The sequence below is a fragment of the Halichoerus grypus genome, chromosome 1, assembly GCF_964656455.1.
Source record: "Halichoerus grypus chromosome 1, mHalGry1.hap1.1, whole genome shotgun sequence".
NCBI lineage: Eukaryota > Metazoa > Chordata > Mammalia > Carnivora > Phocidae > Halichoerus > Halichoerus grypus.
The window spans coordinates 208,694,443-208,712,772 of record NC_135712.1 but is presented as its reverse complement, the minus strand read 5'-3'; the positions used below and the strand labels follow the sequence as shown (position 1 = coordinate 208,712,772).

The following is an 18,330-nucleotide window of genomic DNA, read 5'->3' as shown; positions in this document are numbered from 1 at the left end:
GGGGGCAGGTCAGAGAGCAGGGGATGAAGACCCTCTTGAGACCCACCCATTAGGAAGACATGTAGCCCCCAGAGTCATCCCTGGAGCCCCATCTCCGGTGCTTTTGCCACGCCCCACCCTGGGGGGGACTCCATACCAGTCCTTCCCAGCTGTCCTTGGCCGCACGTCTGTAGCTTGGCCCGGTCTGTTGCTGCCTGGGCCCCAGATGGCCCTGCCTGTGTCTCCATGTGCTTCCCGCTGCCCTGGGGTCCCCAGTCCAGACTGATGGGTAGCTCCGGCCCACACATACCTCATGACCCAGGGACCATAGGACCATGGCCCCCCAGGCTGCCTACATATAGCTGTCAGGTGAGTCCTCTGCGTAGGCCTGGGTTCTGCCTCCTACTCAGATGACTGCTGCGGCCAGATGAGCCCCATCTGGGGATCTTCCAGCCAGAACCTTAACATGTCAGAGAAAAGTAGGCCTGCCCCCGGGTTTGAAGCCAGCGTGGGGCATGATCCCCCTGCAGGTTCCCCAGGCTCAGACCTTTGGCTCCAGCCCTCTGGGTGGAAGCATCCCTTCCTCCTAATTTCTGGAAAGAGGCTGTGGGGGAGGGAGCCCCAGGACAGAGACTGGCCACGATCCCTGTTCAGCGCAGGTCCCTTTGCCCACCGACTGTCCTTCTGAGTGAGTTGGGCAGATGAGCCAACAGAATGGGCAGCAGAGTTGCTGCTGCGTGTTGAGCCTCTGCTGGTCAGCCACGAAAGGAGAGAAAGAACCCTTCCATTGTGTGGCAGGTTCCTCCAGCCTTCCCTCAACAGCCGCCTTCCAGAGGGTGCAAGGGGCGGGGTCTGAGGGCGGCATGGTACCTGCCTCTTGCAGGTGTGATTCCTCCAATGGTCACGTCCCATGTGACACACGTATGGGCCTGGGACCTTCCCTGGGCCCCTTCTAGCCGGGCATACCCGTTCTTGCCTGTGTGAACAGAACCTAACCCCGTGTGTGCAGGGGGTCTCCTGGGGGTCCGCTCCCTGTCAGCCCTGGGCCTGCGAGTGAGCGTGCGTGCCCTGTGTCTGTCTGCCTGGGCGTCCCATGTTGGTTGCCAGTGGGAAATGCTTAGGGGCAAGGTGGAGTTGGGTCGCCTGGCTTCGGGCTGGAGGTGTCCCTGCCATGGTCCCTCTTCCTTACTGGGGACAAGGGCCCTGGCCACTGCGCAGGGGTGGGCCGGGCGGGGCGGCAGGCGTTGTCCTCTGAGCGACACCCTCCCCCCCAGGTGATCCGCAGGGGCTGGCTGACCATCAACAACATCAGCCTGATGAAGGGCGGCTCCAAGGAGTACTGGTTTGTGCTGACCGCGGAGTCTCTATCCTGGTACAAGGATGAGGAGGTGAGTGGCTGGGGGGCAGGGCAGTGGGGCTGGGATGGGTGGGTGCTCACTCATTCACTCTGGTTCATTCAAGAAAGGCTCCCTGAGCACCGCCAGGATCCCAGAGCTCCGGCAGAGAATGGTAATGGCCAGGCTGGCCCCCTAGGGGTCCAGCCGGGTGGCAGCTCCACTCCTCCAGGCTGGAAGGGAGATGGGGGAGGGGAGCCCTCAGCGGGCTGGAAACTGACCCCAGCCCCCAAAGTCACAGTGAGGCATCCCTGGCTCTCAGAGCGGGCAGGGCCCGAGGTCAGGGACTCAGGCTCACAGCCAGGCTGCTGAGGTGCTGGGCTTCCAGCGTCTGCAGCCTGCACAGGCTCAGCCGGGCCCTTAGCCTCCTTAGGCCTCTGTTTCCCCATCTACGAAGTAGAGCGGAATGGGCCCCGGGACGGGCCTAGCTATGGTGTCTTTCGAGCAGTCCGCATGTGCTTGTCCTTATCCAAAGGACGTGCGGAGGCCTCTGGGAGCACTGACCCGGGCGAGTAGCCTGCAGGCCGCCTCATACCGCAGTCTCCATGACCCTGGGGACAAGGGCTGCGAGTCCAGTGGGCAGCCTCGGGCAGTGCCGCTGTCTGGGTCCCTTCGCCTCCACACGGGCCCATCCTCCCGTCCCGAGTGGCCCATCGCTTTGCTTCGTTCTCTTAACAACATGGCCGCGGCTTAGTGGCCTCGGGAACGATGCCGCCCCAGGGTGACTGCCTGTTGCTCTATTGTGGGCTGGGCTGGCTTCTGAGGGTCACCAGCGAGGGGCACTGTGTTCCTCTCACTTTCCTGGGCCTACAGGCTCTCCCCGTTGGCCGGGGCGGTGTTAGGCGTCTGACAGAGGCCCGAAGCGGAGGCATTAACAAGTCTGTCTGAGGGCGGGTGGGGATGACGCTTTTGCATTTTCACCCTCCTTCCGCCCCTGTTGTCTGAAGCCCAGTCTGCTCTGGGTGCATCAGCTGCCGGGCACGCCGAGGACTGGTCTCCACCTTGGGCCCAGGCATCTCTGCCCAGGGTGGGAGTGCCAGCCTTGGCCACAGCCTCGGGCAGCTGTAGAGGGACTTCTGGGCCCAAACCCCGTCCCGGCAGTTCCCCGCCAGTCCAGTTTTCAGAGCTCCTTCCTTCAGCGTAGGAGGGGCTCCTTCATTTTCCCGTCGTGTGCGTGTCGAGAGCAGGAGCCCCAGACCCTCCTGTGGGCCAGACCAGAGGCACGGAAGCGCCGGGCGGGACGAGGGGGGAGCGCCCGCCGGCAGTAACGAGAACCAGCAGGCCTGTGAAAGGGGCCCTGTGTGCGCCCCAGACACAAAGCAGGCTCAGATCGGGAGGGACCCTCAGAGTTACACACGTGGCCGAGACCCCCCGACGACCAGGCCACCTTCTCAGAGACCCCTCAGAGAGGCAAAACGTATTTCTTTATTTTGAAAAACCACCGAGAGGAAGCAGTTCCGGTGTGGGGTAGGAATAGGGGACCGATTCAGCCAAGAGCCCCCCGACCCCTCAGCGGGCGGCAGGCTCCCTCTGCCTCGCCCTGGCACCTCTCCTCCCACCCAGGCCCTTTTGTGACTCCCCAGTCTTTTGTCCAGGTCTCCACCCCAGTGGGAAGCAGGGCGGCGGGCACCGACACTCACCTCCGGGTCTGCCTCGCTGTGGAGGCGGCAGCAAGTTTGGGGGGTGCAAGTCCTGATGCGCCGCTTGCCCGAGCCCAGCCTAACCAATGTGCAGACTACTGTACACATTCAGAGCCCCCTGAACAGGTAGTCTGAACACTGGGTTGGCGGGGCCGGCTGTCCATCCTGCAGGCCCCCCGGGGGGGAGGGGGCAAGTCGGGCCACCGCGCCCCGGCCCCTCGGAGCAGGCGAGGAGGCCACTGCCTGCGCCGATCCACTTCGTCTCTTCTGACGTGGCACGGCTGGGGCCGGCTCGCATCTGGAGAAAGTTGTGGGTTTGCAGGAAATCCTAAGGAGGGGGTTGGGGAGCGGGTGGGCGTGGGCGGGAGGGAGGGCTTGGGTCCGCGGCCTGTGTGTGCAGGCGAAGGTCTCTTCGGGGGTCGGGTGGGGGCGGGGTGTGCGCACGGCTCTGCGGCTCTGTGTGCGTGTCAGCAGCCCAGGAAGGCAGTCGCTGCGCTCTGGGCGGAATCACACTATAAACAGTTCCAGATGTGGCGTCTCGCTCAGGGCCCACAAGGACTGTGACTCAGTTACTTGGCCTGGCTGGCCGACTGGAAGCTTCCTGCCTCCTGACACAGCAGGGTGGGGGCAGCAGAGGCCCTTCCACCATCTTCCGGGCGGGGAACCCCAGCCCGGGCCCCTTCTAAAGCCCCCAAGACTTTTCTCGCAGAGGTTGGTGGGGCCCTGGGCCTTGCCTGGAGCCTTTCTTTGCCACCCTCTGTCCTTGGACTCCCAGTATGCAGCCTGAACGAGGCTTTCCCGGCTCCATGGCCCCCGGGCCCCTCTTCTGCTCCTCACTGCAGCTCGGCCGGAAGGAGCACTCTGCCCTGCTTCCTTCTCTGCCAGAGCCCAGGGAATGGACTCTGGAGCCACAGGCATGAGAGACACACAAAAGAAAACCCTAGTAGTGCCTCATACGCTCACCTTAATCCTCACCTCGCACAGGGAGGGCAGGACCCCTGTCCACCTTTGACAGATGAGGAAACTGAGGCAGAGAGGGGCAGTGGCTTGCCCAAGAGCATATGGCCAGGGAGGGGCAGAGCCCATCTGAGCTCCTAAGGCTGCAGGGCCAAGCCCATGCACCCAAGCCTGCTGCTCACTCCTGCCTCTCTTCCTGTCGTCCTGAAACTTGGAGCCAGCCCCCACCTGCTAGGGATCCCCTGGCCCCCTTCCCCTCAATCTCTGTGGCTGTTCCGGAATTTGGAGGCAGCAGCACGTTGGGCTCTGTTCTGGGGCCTTCTGGTACACAGGGACAAAACAGGCGAAAAGTGAATTCCTGGGTGAAGCCCGGACATAAAGGGTGATGGGCAGAACCTGGCTTTGGGGCACATGGGCTTCTGAAGTCCCACTGTGGCCCACTCCCCCTGCCGTGTGGCAGCCACCTTCCCTCTCTGAGCGCAGCGCTTCCCTGGAAGACATGGGGGAAGGTCACTGGAGCGACTGTGGGTCACATGGGCCTGGGAGCCAGGGGATCCTGATGCACCCTGATGCTGTTTTCTGGTTTCCTGATGTAGAAAACTCATTAATGCGCCCCCCACACACGCTGTCCCCATGCACCTGCAGGGGCCCAGCCCCATGCTGGGAGTACAGTGGGTGCTTAGCCACTGTCGGTGAGTAAACGTTGGTTTCCGTGACCCACATCCTCCCTGAGCTGCTTCCCCGGCAGTCATCAGGACTGAGGCCGGGCACTCAGTGGGCACTTCCTGAACAGGACTGCCCTTAGGAAGTGAGTAACACTTCTGTGGCCTTGGAGCTCAGGCATGACCTCGAGGGGCCTCACTTTTCAGCTCCAGGAACTTCTGAAGCTGATGAATTTTAAATCCCAGCCCCACCCCTGAATCGTCGCCTGCCCCACTTGGCCTCAGTCTCCCTCTCTATAAAATGGGATCACAGTGGTAACTCAGTTACAGGCTCATCATGAAGATGTAGTAGTTAATGGTTTCATTCACGCAACCTGGTGGAGAAGAGGTTGGATTCTGGGTAGAATGAGAGCTAGCCAATGTCGAGTATCCACAGTGTGTCGGCAGTGAACAAAAGAAACAGGAGTCCCTGACCTTGAGTAACTGACAGACCAGGCCGGGTGACAGACGGTAGCCTAAGTCCATGAGCAAGATGATGTGGTGTGTCCAGTTACATGAGGGAAAGTACCAAGAGGAGGAGGAGGATGGGGGTTGGTGAGAGAGAGAGAGCAAGCAAGCAGGGTGGGGACAGGTCAGGCCTCTCCAGGAGAGTCCCCTCTGCCCAGAAACCTGAAGGACGCATGAGGAAGCCATGTGGGCATTGGGAGGAGCATTCCAGCAAAGGCCCTGGGGTGGCGTCCAGCCCAGGGCATCCTCAGATCCTGTTAAACAGTCCATGGTGACCCCTCCCCTTCCACCCTCAGGAGAAGGAGAAGAAGTACATGCTGCCTCTGGACAACCTTAAAATCCGCGATGTGGAGAAAGGCTTCATGTCCAACAAGCACGTCTTCGCCATCTTCAACACGGAGCAGAGGTGAGGGCCCACCGGGCCAAGGTCACTGGCCTCGTTTGGTCATTCAGCAGCATCCACTGAGCACTTTCTGCATAAAGTCCCTGCCCCGGGGTCTCATGTTCTAGAAAGGGAATCAAGTAAGAGGCAGAAAACTGCCATGGGTGCTTCCAGCATGTGGGCAGGGAGGAGGATCTCTGGGCAGACATGATGAAGTGAGGTGGGAGCCATAGAGGGTTCTGAGCAGAGGAGGGACTGGCCCTGGCTCGGGTGTTCACGGGCACCCCGCAGTGGCTGTGGGGGGGGGCACAATGGGGGTCAGGGCTGGAGCTGGGAGACCAGGGCTGATTGGGTGGCACTGGTCCAGGTGGGAGATAGTGGGGGCCAGGCCCAGGTAGGGCTGAGGACTTAGAGGGGGCGGCCTATTCTGAGAGTCAGAGCTGACCAAACTCCTGGTGGATATGGATGCAAGAGAGGAGGGCATTTCCTGGGGACCCTGAGCACCTGCAGGAACCGAGCTGCCCTCGCTGAGATGGGGAAGGCAAAGGCAGAGTAGGCTTGGGGACGGTCAGGGGCTGGGTTTGGGCCACACCGAGGGAGAGAGGCCTGTGAGACACCACGTGGGGAAGTCGGGAAGGCAGCTCTGTAGGTACAAGAGTCTGGTGTTCTGGAACGAGCTCCAGGCAGGGTGTGAACTGGGGTGTTGTTATTGCAAGGCAGTGTTCAAAGTCCTAGATGGGGTGAGACCCCTGGGTGAGTGTAGACAGAGGAGGGCCCAGGAGGCCCCTGGTGAATCCACCCCCACGGGCTTTGGGGGAAGACGTTAGCAAAAACAAAGATGCTTTCCTCAGCTTGGGAAGAGGCCCAGCTCTGGCAGGAGGTCCGAGAGCAGGAGGAAGGGCTGAGTGTGGACACATCCTCCCTGCTCCCCCAGGACCACCTTCCCTGCTGCCCATCGCTCCCACGCTCCCGTCGGTTCGAAGCAAGCCTCATGTCACGTTTTATGTAAGAATAGCTCAATCCAGCTTTGTTCTGGGCTGGCCGAAAGCTCTGGGGCCCACTTGGCCATCATCTGGCTCCAAAAACCTTTGTATCTCTTTGGCTCCTCCGTCTGCGCCCCCATCTCCCCTACCTAAGAAGCCTGAGGGCACGTGGGAGAACCTGGGCTTTGTCCTGGGATAGGCCTGCTGGGAGGCTCTTCCTTGCTGCATGCAGGAGAGCTGCCCCGCCTCCCCGGCCCCTGATCCCCTGTGCAAGGGGGTGAAGGTCGTACCTAGCATAGCATTTAGGAGTGAGCTCAGGAAAGCCAGAATAATAGTCATGGAAACAAGATAGAAGTTTGGGTTTTCTACGGCTTTACCCTCCAGGGCAGGTGGGGCAGCTCCACAGGCTTCCAGGCCCAGGTGCTCCTACTCCTGAGACCTCCTCCTCCTTTTTCAGGATGGCTGCCCAAGGTCCAGCCATCCTGATGTTCCAGGCAGTCCTAGGGAGGAGGAGAAGGAGCAACGAAGGCGTGCCCCTCACTCCCTAAGACTCCTTCCAGAAGTCTGAGGGCAGCCACTCACGGACTGCTCGCCGGCCGTAGCTCTGTCACGAGGCCATGACTAACCTCAAACTCCGATCTCACACAGAAGCTTTGGGACAGCTTGGCCGTCTTGGCCACACCTGCCCTGTGGGACAGGATGGCGTGTGTGTGGCACAGATCCTGGCCTACAGAACACCGGCCATAAATGCCAGCCATAAATAGTGTCCATCTGCTTTTCCTCCAGCCTGTGGCTTCGAGCCTTCCTTCTGCTCGCAGACCCACATTCGCCCAGCATCTCACATGCCTTCGCTGGGAGTCTCAGTCCCGTCCTTGGACAGCTCCACAGCCCTCCGCCCGCCCCAGCCCAGCGCCCAGGAGTCGGGGCACATTCTAGACCTACACTATCCAGTGCGGTAGCCACTGGCCTCATGTAGCGATTTAAATGTAAATTGGCTGAAATGAAATGCAACCCGAATTAACTTCCTTCGTCGCCCTAGCACTATTCATGGTGCTCACAAAGAATCCACCTGTGGCTTCTCGCTACCGCGGCTGACAACAGCAGTTGAGAACGATCCTGCCGTCACAGAATGTTCTTTTGGACAACTTTGCTGTCACCTCCCTGAAAACACCTTGCTGGGAGCTGCCCAACCAGGGGTGTTGAGGGACACCTGCCCACTTCTGAGAGTATCTTTGACAGCCTTTGGCCCCCACAGGAGAGCATGAAAGGGGAGCAGTTTCCAGGGAAAAGAGAGGCATCGACTAAAGCCCAAAAACAAAACCCCTCGATGCTGCTAGATGCCGATGAGCACTCGCTCTGCCCTTGGTACGGTTCTGGATGCTGTAGGCACTGACTTTGCTCCGTCAGCCCGATAGGATGCAGATGCTCCTGCCATCCCAGGGCTCGGGTTGTGCCTGGGTCAGGTGTGAGTCCCCGTCCGTCAGAGCCCAGAGCCCACGCTCCAGCTCCTGCACCCGGCAGGCCCACGGGCAGGGTCAGGAACGTGCCTCTTCTCTCGCTGCAGGAACGTCTACAAGGACCTTCGGCAGATTGAGCTGGCCTGTGACTCCCAGGAGGACGTGGACAGCTGGAAGGCCTCGTTCCTCCGAGCCGGGGTCTACCCCGAGAAGGACCAGGTGAGGAACTGTGCTGCCCGGCTGACACACCTTGGGCTGAGCTGACCCCTCCTGGGAGAGGAAGGGGTCCAGTGTCTCGCTGGATAGGTCATTTCCAGGCACGTAGCCCGTACTCTCTTAAGCAAACAAAGGAGAAAGGGGGAGAGGGTTCTGCCATCAGGGCCCAGAAGATTCTCCAACTAAAGCCAAGGCCGGGGAGATACATGGCCTGGGATCCCATCTGTTTTGTTCGCTTTCCTCCTCCTGTCCTTGAGGTGGAGTGAACATGGCTGCCCTCGGCCCCAAAATTAACATGTTCCAGTCCCCGGTGAGAAGGTCTAATCACCGTAGGCCATGGTCACCCTAGGTCCGGGCAGCACAGGCCATGGGCAGGCAGGGCCCCACAGTGCTGACCTGACCATCGGGGACATCCCCAGAAAGCTGGTGGTGGGCAGGACAGGGCAAGCACTTCCCAGAGAATGGGGGCTCCCCACTCTCGCCCCAGGTCACGATCACCCCTCACCATCTGCTCTCTCCCCCTACAGGCAGAAAATGAGGATGGAGTCCAGGAGAACACCTTCTCCATGGACCCGCAACTCGAGCGGCAGGTGGAGACCATCCGCAACCTGGTGGACTCCTATGTGGCCATCATCAACAAGTCCATCCGCGACCTCATGCCAAAGACCATCATGCACCTCATGATCAACAATGTGAGTGCCCGGCCTCCGCCAGGGCCTGCCCGTCACGGGGGAGGGGGCCAGGGCCGCCACAGCCAGATTTGGCCTGAACACTGTTGGTTTTTGTTTTTCAAGATTTTATTTATTTATTTGAGAGAGAGGGAGGGAGAGCCATGAGCAAGGGGAGGGGCAGAAGGAGAAGCAGACTCCCCGCTGAGCAAGGAACCTGATGCGGGACCTGATCTCGACCCCAGGACCATGACCTGAGCCGAAGGCAGACACCCAACCGACTGAGCCACCCAGGCGCCCCAACATTGTTTGTATAAAATGTAAAATTAGAGTGAGTCACTACCTTTTTAACATCAGAATCAGGATTCTCAGCCTCTCTTGGCAAATTGGAAGGTGCAGGCCACATGGGGCTCACTCCCATTTACATAGGTACTTGAAGCTACACTTCCTCTGACTTTTTTCGGCCTTATGATAACCCTAGGAGAGGGACTATCGTGTCCATTTTATAGACAGGACAACGAGGCCCGGCAAGGTCAAGAAACCTGCCCTGAGTCACTCAGAAGAGTGGGAGGTGGGATTAAAATCCAGACTGAGTATGTCCGGAACTGTGGCCTCCTGATGGCCTGCAGCCCAGCCCACCTTCACTCGGGGGCATTACATGCCTCCCCCAGGGCTCCCGAGATGCTCAGGGCTTTAGGCTCCTCTTTGGTGAAATGCAGCTGCACTAAGGTCTCCCACTCTAGGTTGCTGGGAGGGTTGCGGGGGGCTCCTATCTCGGGCCTTCAGCTCAGCGAGGCACTCAGGAATCTATGTAGGCCAGGTTTGGCTTATGTCGTGCCTATAAAAGCTCTCCGTGTAACACGGTCTAAAGCAAAAATCCCAAATCCCTCTTCTTACTATGTTCTTCACTATCTCCTTCGGGGTGAGCGGTGCTAAGTTTCATGGGTGTGCTGGTATATCCCTCACATATAAATGGGATTTATGATATACTTGCTTCTGCCGCTATGAAATTTAAAATGCATATGTGGTTTGGCTCCAAAGTTCTATTTGCAGGAATTTTTCCCACAGAGCCCTTTGCCCATATTCAAATTGAGCACATACATGCTTATTATTTTAGCATTGTTGTGTAGTGGCCAAAGATTGGAAATCTCTGTCCCCTTAATAGAATCCGTTTAGTACATAGCTATTCTATCAAAAAGAAGGAGGAGGAGGATTTCCGGGTTGATGATAACGCTCAGTCATGAAGTGGAAAACTGTGGAGCATAACAGAATGTACTGGAGGGCTCCATTTGTCTAAAAGGGGAGGGAAATGAACTCTCAAGCCTGGTCATTTTTGCAGATGCTGAAAGTTCATCTGGGAAAAGTCAGCATCTATTCTTAAAAAAGACAATGGTAGAAGGAGCCTTTTGTTATGAGTCTGTGTGTTTCAGTCTCAAAACCACTCTTGCCCTGAAGGGGAAAGCTCGGAAAGCATCCCCTCTAAAATCCAGAACAAGTTGGCTCTCTCCACTTGTGTTTAAAACCTTCTTGAGGGGCGCCTGGATGGCTCAGTTGAGCGTCCGGCTCTTGATTTCGGCTCAGGGCATGATCTAGGGTCCTGGGATCGAGTCCCACGTCAGGCTCTGTGCTCAGTGGGGAGTCAGCTTGGGGATCCTCTCTCCCTCTGTTCTTCCCCCTGCTCACGCGCACTCTTCTCTCCCTCTCTAAAATAAATAAAAATCTTCAAACAAACAAGCAAACTTTCTTGTCGAGTTACTAGCTAGTACAGTTCAATCAGAAAAATCATTTAGAGGTGTGAAACACTGAAAAGGAATAGGAAACTTGGTCCTAGTTGGAGAAGCTCCTGGACACACGAACAGGTACCTAGAAACTCCATAAAAGTAACTGAAAAAACTCCTGTATCCTGTAGGAGGTTTTAGGAAGGAACAAATTATAAAATTAACAGAAACTAGGAGTTTTTTAATGAAAGCCAGCTTGAAGACAACAAATGGGAGGAAAGACAGCAGTAAAAGAGGCAGGATTCAAGTTTAATAAGCGTCTCGTGGAATGGGCTGCAAGGACACGTGAAGGGGCCCCCGAGAGACTCGGCAGACAGCTCACGTGCGTTTCAAACATCATATACATCGCACAGTAAAGTTAAAGACCAGACAGCCTGGGGCGCCTGGGTGGCTCAGTTGGTTAAGCAACTGCCTTCAGCTCGGGTCATGATCCCAGGATCCACGGGCTCTCTGCTCGGCGGGAAGCCTGCTTCTCCCTCTGCCACTCCCCCTGCTTGTGTTCCCTCTCTTGCGGTCTCTCTCTCTCTCTCTCTCTCTCTCTCTGTTAATTAAATAAATAAATAAAATCTTTAAAAAAAAAAAAAAAAAAGACCAGACAGCCCACCCAGTGTGGCGGATGCTTCTGCAGCCTGTCGTAACGGCAGGTGTGGGGGGACGCCCTGACCTCTCTGCCCCTTGCCCCCCAGACAAAGGCCTTCATCCACCATGAGCTGCTGGCCTACCTGTACTCCTCGGCGGACCAGAGCAGCCTTATGGAGGAGTCGGCCGACCAGGCCCAGCGGCGGGACGACATGCTGCGCATGTACCATGCGCTCAAGGAGGCCCTCAACATCATCGGGGACATCAGCACCAGCACCGTGTCCACGCCCGTGCCCCCGCCCGTCGACGACACCTGGCTCCAGAGCACGGGCAGCCACAGGTCCGAGAGGCCTGGGCCCCTGTAGCCTGCAGAGGCTGCTGCCCGCCGGTCCCCCCATGTGTCCCATCAGGGCCCAGCCCAGGGGCGGGTGGGGTGAAGGGGCCTGAGCCACAGTGGTTGCTGCTCCCCGGCCTGGGCCTGAAGCGACAAGGAGAGGGAAGCGTTGGGTGGAGGGCCCATCTGACTCCTGGTGTTTTCCATTGGTGAAGCCCAAGCGGAAGCCAGAGAGGGCAAGAGGCTGGGGCAGCGGGGGCCATGGGGTCGTCGTCCTGGAGCACAGAGCGCAGATGAGAATGGCAGGTTGGGGAGGGTCTGCAGCAGCAGCTGGAGGGCATGACTGGCCTGTCCCTGGCCCCCCCAACCACCTCAGAGCTGGCGGATGGAAATGAGACGCTGGCATGGGCAACGCAGGGCCTCAGGCAGGGACACCCGACCAGTGACAGGGCAGGTGGCAGGAGGACAGAGGGTGGGTCAGGGGAATCTCCTAGAAGGTGCCGGCCCTGCTGAGGCCTCAAGGAGCCATGGAGTTACTTAGGGAGAGGGAACAGCGGGTGCTCCGGCCTGGGGGGGCAGCCTGTGGAGTACCCAGGGCAGGGGTTCGAATGAGCGTGGACTGGAAGAGACAGGGAAGCTGGCAGGCCCTGGCAGGGCTGGTGAGAGGGAAGTGGCCCTGGGAGTGAGGTCAGAGGGAAGCAGGAGCCCCTGGTGGCTGAGCCAGAGGCACAGGGAGGCCCTGGTGCAGGTTTTAGGTGGGGGCACAGCCACTGCTAAGTAGGTGGGGGCGGGGTGGATGGAGGGGCCCCAGCCAGCGCCACACCCCGGCCCCCTCGGGTTTCCACAGGCACCCCGGCAAGGCTGGTGCTCCCCACCCCCTTCTCCGGCTCACACCCTCTCCTTCCTCCACAGCCCCACTCCACAGCGCCGACCCATGTCCAGCGCGCATCCCCCGGGCCGGCCGCCAGCAGTGAGAGGCCCGACCCCAGGGCCCCCTCTGATTCCCGTGCCAGTGGGGGCAGCAGCCTCCTTCGCCGCGCCCCCCATCCCGTCCAGGCCTGGACCCCAGAGCGTGTTTGCCAACAATGACCCCTTCTCGGCCCCGCCTCAGGTTCCATCTCGGCCGGCTCGGATTCCACCCGGCATCCCCCCTGGAGTGCCCAGGTAAGGCTGGACGGCCCCCTCACTGCCCGCGCCCTGCGGGGAATGGAGTCTTCATCCGCATGTGGCTGGTGTGAAAACTGAAGCCCAGAGAGGCCAACTTGCTTGCCCAAAGTCACAGAGCGGTGGAGAGTCAGGGTGACACCGGGGCTCCCAGGCCTGGCCTCTGCCTGAGCAGGTGGCCCACCACACAGATTGGGACTCCTCACGTGGGGCCCCTTCTCCTAGTTTTGACCTTTGTTTCCTTACTGAGGACACACGCGTGAGCCGTCGCACACCCCTGCCCTTCCTCACCCCGCCCTGCAGGCCAGGCTCCGTTCGCCACCCTTGTCCCGTGAGAAACCCAGGGGCCAGGCTGGGCGGGGACTCAGCCGGGGCCACACAGCTCCAGCTCCTCCGTGGCACTCTAGCAGCTTTTGGGGCATCAGGCAGCACCCTGGGGCGGGGGCGGTGGGGCCTGGGTCCCCTCCCTCGTCCTACTTAGGGCCTCACTGCCATCTCCCCCTCCCCCTCCCCATCTGTCTTTATTCTCTTTGCAGCAGAAGACCCCCTGCTGCGCCCAGCCGGCCCACCATTATCCGCCCAGCCGAGCCATCCCTGCTCGACTAGGCCGCCGGGGTGGCGTGTTCTCAGGGGGTCTTCGCACACCCGCCGTGCAGGAGCTTCGGTGGTCTGGGGGCCCCTCCGCTGCCCCTGGCCCTGTCATCCACGTGCCAGGACCAGGCTCCCTGTGGGCAGCCCCCTGACTCTTCCCTAACCTTGGCCCCCATCCCCAGCTGGACACAGCACTGAACGAAGGGGCCCTGGAGCCCGGGGGCAAGGGCGGGAGCGGGGGTGTCGCACTTTGGGGGCCGGAGCCACAGGGTAGCCGAGGAGGGAATGCACCCGGGGCGCCCTCTCGAATGAGGATTCAGGCTGGGGCCGGGGGGACTCAACCTGGGGCTTCTCTGGCCAGGAAAGCCTGAGACCAGGCCTTCTGGAAACTGGGGCAGCAAGAGTGCCTGTACCCCCCAGCCCTTCCTGGGGCCCAAGGAGCATGTCCACTTCTCCGCAGCGGGAGCTCCAGGCAGTGAGCCAGGCCCAGCAGGCCCCACGCTGCCCGCCCTGCAGGTTGTAAATATTCCTTCCTTGGCCGTATTAACCACACGGCCGGCCTCGGCTGCCGGAGGTGCCTTCGCCGGGTCCGGAAGCCTCCGTCCTCCCGGCCTCGCTCTCCTCCTCCTAGGTCCCCAGGGTGCCTCGGGCTCAGGGCTGAGTGAGTGGGGAGGCTTTGAGGGGCTCCTGGCTCCCACCCAGGCCTCCCCGACGGGGTGGGCCCCAGGTGGCCCATCGCCGAGCAGACCCTGCTCGCCCCTCGCTCGGTCTGACCACTGTAAGTGCCTGCACTCTGTATCCTATTAATAAACTAAAATAAAGGGAAGAAGCTTCTGGTGGCTGCTGTGTGGGCCTTTTGTGTTGGCGTTCAGGCTGAGCATGTGGACTGCTCGCCTTCCCCCGGCAGGCCTCCGACAAAGACCCCACCTCCCCTCCTACCGTGGGCACGCTCACACCTCACTCCTGGGACCCTGCTCTTGGGGAGAGCACTTCTTCCAGAGGCAACCATGCTCTAGAGGGCAAATCTCTAACACATCAGGAGTGGAGACAAATGTTCGGCACTCCCCCTCCACACATACTAACCCAGGGGCCTGGCTGTAGCCCCTGACACAGGCCTGGGGTGGGCAGCAGAATCACACAGGGGAGAGGGAGCCCTGGCCCTCCACCCCACACTGCCGTGGTCAGGGCCCCCCTCCCCAGCACTGCAGTCCTAAGGACTCCGCCCAGGTCCAAGGCCTTCTGGCCCAGCCCGGGTCACAGTTAAACTTTGCTTTCTGATTTTTCTCTTGTGCCCAGGCGACCACCTCCATCGGCTCCCGCCCGGCCTTTCTTCTGAGCTTCGTGGGAGACCCCTCCCGCCTGCCTGGTTTGCCCCCTTGGGGGCAGGTCTGTCCCGGCTGGTGTCCCTGAGCCCCAGTCACCAGGCTCTGTGATTTTCTGACCATAATTTATTGACTCCAGTGCCCAGGCCAGACCGCCCTTTGTTCCGTGAGGCTCCTGCACAAGCTTTGGCTGGGCCACCCCTCAGCCCTGCCCGGGGCCTCTGCAGAGAGAGCAGGAGGGGCGGGTGGTCATGCAGCCCCCCACTCCTAGAGTTCTGTTACCAGACCTCACACAGAGCCCACCCCGCGCTGGGCTGAGGGGCTGGACTCCTTCCTCTCAATAAAGTGACTGTCCTGGCAAGAACACTGCAGCCGTGTCTCCTTCCCGGCCCCTGGCATAAGCAGGCCGCCCCCAGCCTGGGAGCCGCCCCCAGCAGCAGCAACAGGCCTCTGGTGGGGTGACAGGGAGACAAAGGAAGGCGTGGGGTCCCACAAGCAGCAAGCCCCCTCCCACCGTACCCTGGCTCAGAAGGCCAGGAGGGAAGGGAAGGGAGAGTTTGCTTCCTGGGCCCCATCCCACACCAAGCAGTGCCCGTGCAGGCTGGGACTCAGGCTAAGGCACACACATTTACCGGAGGGGACACGGCAAGGGGCCAGAATATCCAAGGGTCACATGCAAATGCTGCAGTGCCCTCCCCGTCCATGCACAATTTCCAGGAAAGCAGGTGCAGCCACTGAGCGGTCCCTCCTGGAGGGCCCAGGCCTGTCAGCCAAGCCAACAAGGGTTTCCAGCCTGGCCCCTGGCAGGGAGGAGACACACGAGGACCTCAGGGCCATGACTGCGTGGCCTCCCCTCCCATAGGAAACTAAGTTTGGGGAAAGGACCCCCAGATCTCACACACATGTGCCCTGCTGCCCCTCCTTTCCCTGTCTTCCTTCTGGGGCTATGTGGGCACAGGGCGCTTGTCCTGGAAAAAGCGCTTGAGCGTGCAGACCTGGAGCACGGCCACCAGCAGCAGCACGGCCACGTTCACCGCAGACCAGAAGTTGACCCGCTCCAGGTTGCCCTCCTGCAGGTTGCGGTCACGTGCCTCGAAGGCCCGCAGGAGCGTCAGCATCTGGATGCTACGTTCCAACCGGGTCTTCATGGTCTCGATGGACTCCTGTGGAGCAGAGAGAGGGGCAGGGTCAGGCCTCCGCCCTTGGGGGAGCAAGGACCAATAAAATGGGGGATGGAGTGAGCCTGTTTTGGGAGGAGAGAGCTGAGAGGAGACTTTGAGGCCAGGCTGCCTGAGTCTGAATCCTCTCTCTGTGCTGACGAGCTGGGTGACCTTAAGCAAGTTAATTAACCTCTCTGGGCCTCAGTTTCCTCCGAATTGAGGTGAGAATTGAGTGCCTAAATAAGTATAAAGAATGTACTTACTAGTGGGGCGCCTGGGTGGCTCAGATGGTTAAGCGTCTGCCTTCGGCTCAGGTCACGATCCCAGGGTCCTGGGATCGAGTCCCGCATCGGGCTCCCTGCTAGGCGGGGAGCCTGCTTCTCCCTCTGCCGCTGCCTCTCTCTATCTCTCTCTCTGACTCTCATGAATAAATAAATAAAACAAACAAACAAACAAATTTTTAAAAAAAGAATGTACTTACTAGTGGTTAACAGCACAGTTGCTAAAGCCAGACTGCCTGGGTTCAAATATTGGATCTGCCAGTTGCTATGTGGCCTTAGGAAAGTTACTTAGCCATCCTGTGCCTCAGTTTAAATGGGGCATTGAGAACACATTCCCTACCTCATATGGAGATTTCATTAGTTATTTAAGCCCTTGAAACTCCTACACCTAGAAATGCGCTATTATTTTAACTGTGAGTGACTACTATTCTAATTAAGGTGGGGGCGCCAGGGGGGCTGGGTCAGGCAGATGCGGACCCCAGGCAAGGTGGAAGAATAGGGGAGCACTGTTGCCCAAAGCCAGAGATCTGGGACAAGTGGCCCTGGCTCAGCCTGGGCGCACCTTGATGTCCTCCATCTTGACATCCAGCATCTCCTCAGGCTCCACAGCCTCTGCCCAGCCCTCGACCTCCTCGTCATCCTGCAGGCTGTCAAAAATGAGTTCGAAGAACACCAGCTTCTCAGAGATTGTGCTGAAGGAGTTGTCAAAGCACAGCTTGTAGTCCCCAGCTTCCGTGGGCTCCACCCTGGGAGAAAGACACACAGACACACATGACCCAGAGTGGCCCACCAGCCAGACTTTGAGAGGCAGGGAAGGTGGTAACCTGAGGCCACTGGGGAGGGGCAGGGCTGAAACTAAACCCAGGCAGACAGTGGGACTTAACTCACGTGTGCACCCCATCTGCCTTGCGGGACTCACTGACCAGCAGCACGCCCTGAGGGCTCTCCAGCGTGAAATCCACGTCCAGTCCAGCACCTCCGATCACCTGGGGGGACAGGTAAGAGGGTGGAGGGCTAGGGGTAGGCCAAGGGCACCTGCCAGGGAAAGCCAGGGCTGGACCAACCCGCACAGACCCATCCAGGACCACCAGGGGCCCACCTGAGCGCTGACACCTACACCTGTAACCTGGTCCTGCCCCACCTGTCCCTCTGACCGCGCCCCTTGCCTTGGCTCAGTCTTCATTGATAGGACAGCTCTGGGTTTGGCTCTTTCATCTGGTCACGCCCCCGCCGTAAGTCCTTGATCGACGTTTACCTGGCCACACCCCAAGTGAGGTGACAGGGCCCCGCTTTCCTTAACCCAACCCCGGAGACATCCTCATGTTGACCTCGCCCTTTTAGTGGCGCATCTTGGTCACGCCCACCAACTCCCCCAGTCAGCGAAGCCAACTTTTGGCCACGCCCACTCGTGAGGTTCCTGCCCTGTGAGGGGCGCTCTCTTATAACCGATGGCCCCGCCCCCCCGGCGGTCTCACTCTAACCCCGCCTCCTGCCATTATTCCCACCCCCTCCGCTCCCACGCACCTTCTCCACCAGCTCCGGCTCGCTCTTCCTAGCTCCGCCCCCGCGCTCTTACGCACCGGCTCCTCCCCCTCCCTCTTTAATCCATGCCTCGCTTCAGCTGCTTGGCCACGCCCCCTCGCCCTGGCTCCGCTTGCTCGTCTGCTCCCCGACTCGGGACCCTCTACCTGGTACTCGGTCTCGAGGCTTGCGTTGGCCGGCGCAGACTGGTAGAAACACTGCTTCCTCCCCGCAGGCAGCAGGAACGTGAACTCGCCGTCCTGGATCGGTGGGGGCCCTGCCCCCCCAACCCCCACCGGCAGCAATAGTAGCCATAGTGCCAAGGCTAGGGCCGCTCCGGCCGCCATCATCCGGGTCACCCTCCGGTCTGCTAAGAGGTCGCGGTTCCTTTAAGGGCTGGCCCTGCCCCCTCTGCTACTCGGCGGAGCTCATTGGCAGCCGCTCCTGCCGGTGGTGTGAAGCGAACGGAGAGGAAAAGTGAAGGGCCCCCTGAGAGCTTAGCTGCCCGAATGAATGCCTTCTGTGCCTTAAAACACTCAGCCTTCTGGAGACTTTTTCCTGAATAGCCTCTAGCTCTAGTCACCATCAACAGATGGTGTGGGAAAATGGCAAAAACAGGTACTATGATGGCGCATGTTTCTTAGGCAAAAGTTAAGACAACTAAATCGGAGGCGGGCGGGGACCTTCTAAGGCGCCTCCCTGCGGTTTTCCGAGAGTACGCTGCGCGCAAAGGCCGTTGAGCGGTCTGCTGTGGG

General features: G+C 59.8%; 2 protein-coding genes across 11 annotated transcripts in view; one reads left to right on the top strand and one right to left on the bottom strand.

Moving 5' to 3' along the window:
- Positions 1-14,977, top strand: part of DNM2 (dynamin 2) — an 85,337-nt gene extending 70,360 nt beyond the window's left edge. For 5 of the 8 annotated variants that reach the window (XM_036096955.2, XM_036096949.2, XM_078055664.1 and 2 more), the window contains 7 exons: positions 1,254-1,367; positions 5,436-5,545; positions 8,069-8,180; positions 8,705-8,869; positions 11,310-11,542; positions 12,449-12,700; positions 13,237-14,130. In XM_036096955.2, the coding sequence (XP_035952848.1) occupies positions 1,254-1,367; positions 5,436-5,545; positions 8,069-8,180; positions 8,705-8,869; positions 11,310-11,542; positions 12,449-12,700; positions 13,237-13,306 (1,056 nt within the window). In that variant the 3' untranslated portion in view covers positions 13,307-14,130. Of the gene's footprint in view, positions 1-1,253; positions 1,368-5,435; positions 5,546-8,068; positions 8,181-8,704; positions 8,870-11,309; positions 11,543-12,448; positions 12,701-13,236; positions 14,131-14,587 lie in introns of those variants that run through there. The other 3 variants (XM_036096952.2, XM_036096951.2, XM_036096956.2) reach the window with 2 other exon arrangements.
- TMED1 (transmembrane p24 trafficking protein 1) lies at positions 10,836-18,061 on the bottom strand. Of its 3 annotated transcripts, none has more exons than XM_036096960.2 (5): positions 17,743-18,061; positions 16,943-17,040; positions 16,617-16,800; positions 15,609-15,776; positions 10,836-11,148 (listed from the first exon to the last, which is right to left on the bottom strand). In XM_036096960.2, exons 1-5 carry the CDS (start codon positions 17,923-17,925, stop codon positions 11,038-11,040), a joined length of 744 nt encoding a protein of 247 aa, XP_035952853.1. In that variant the 5' UTR covers positions 17,926-18,061; the 3' UTR covers positions 10,836-11,037. The 3 variants fall into 3 exon arrangements, with proteins under 3 accessions (XP_035952853.1, XP_077911797.1, XP_035952855.1); XM_078055671.1 differs by lacking the exon at positions 10,836-11,148 and adding an exon at positions 14,725-15,063 and having other exon boundaries at positions 17,743-18,060; XM_036096962.2 differs by lacking the exon at positions 10,836-11,148 and having other exon boundaries at positions 15,116-15,776; positions 17,743-18,058.
- Between the last annotated feature and the right edge of the window lie 269 nt (positions 18,062-18,330).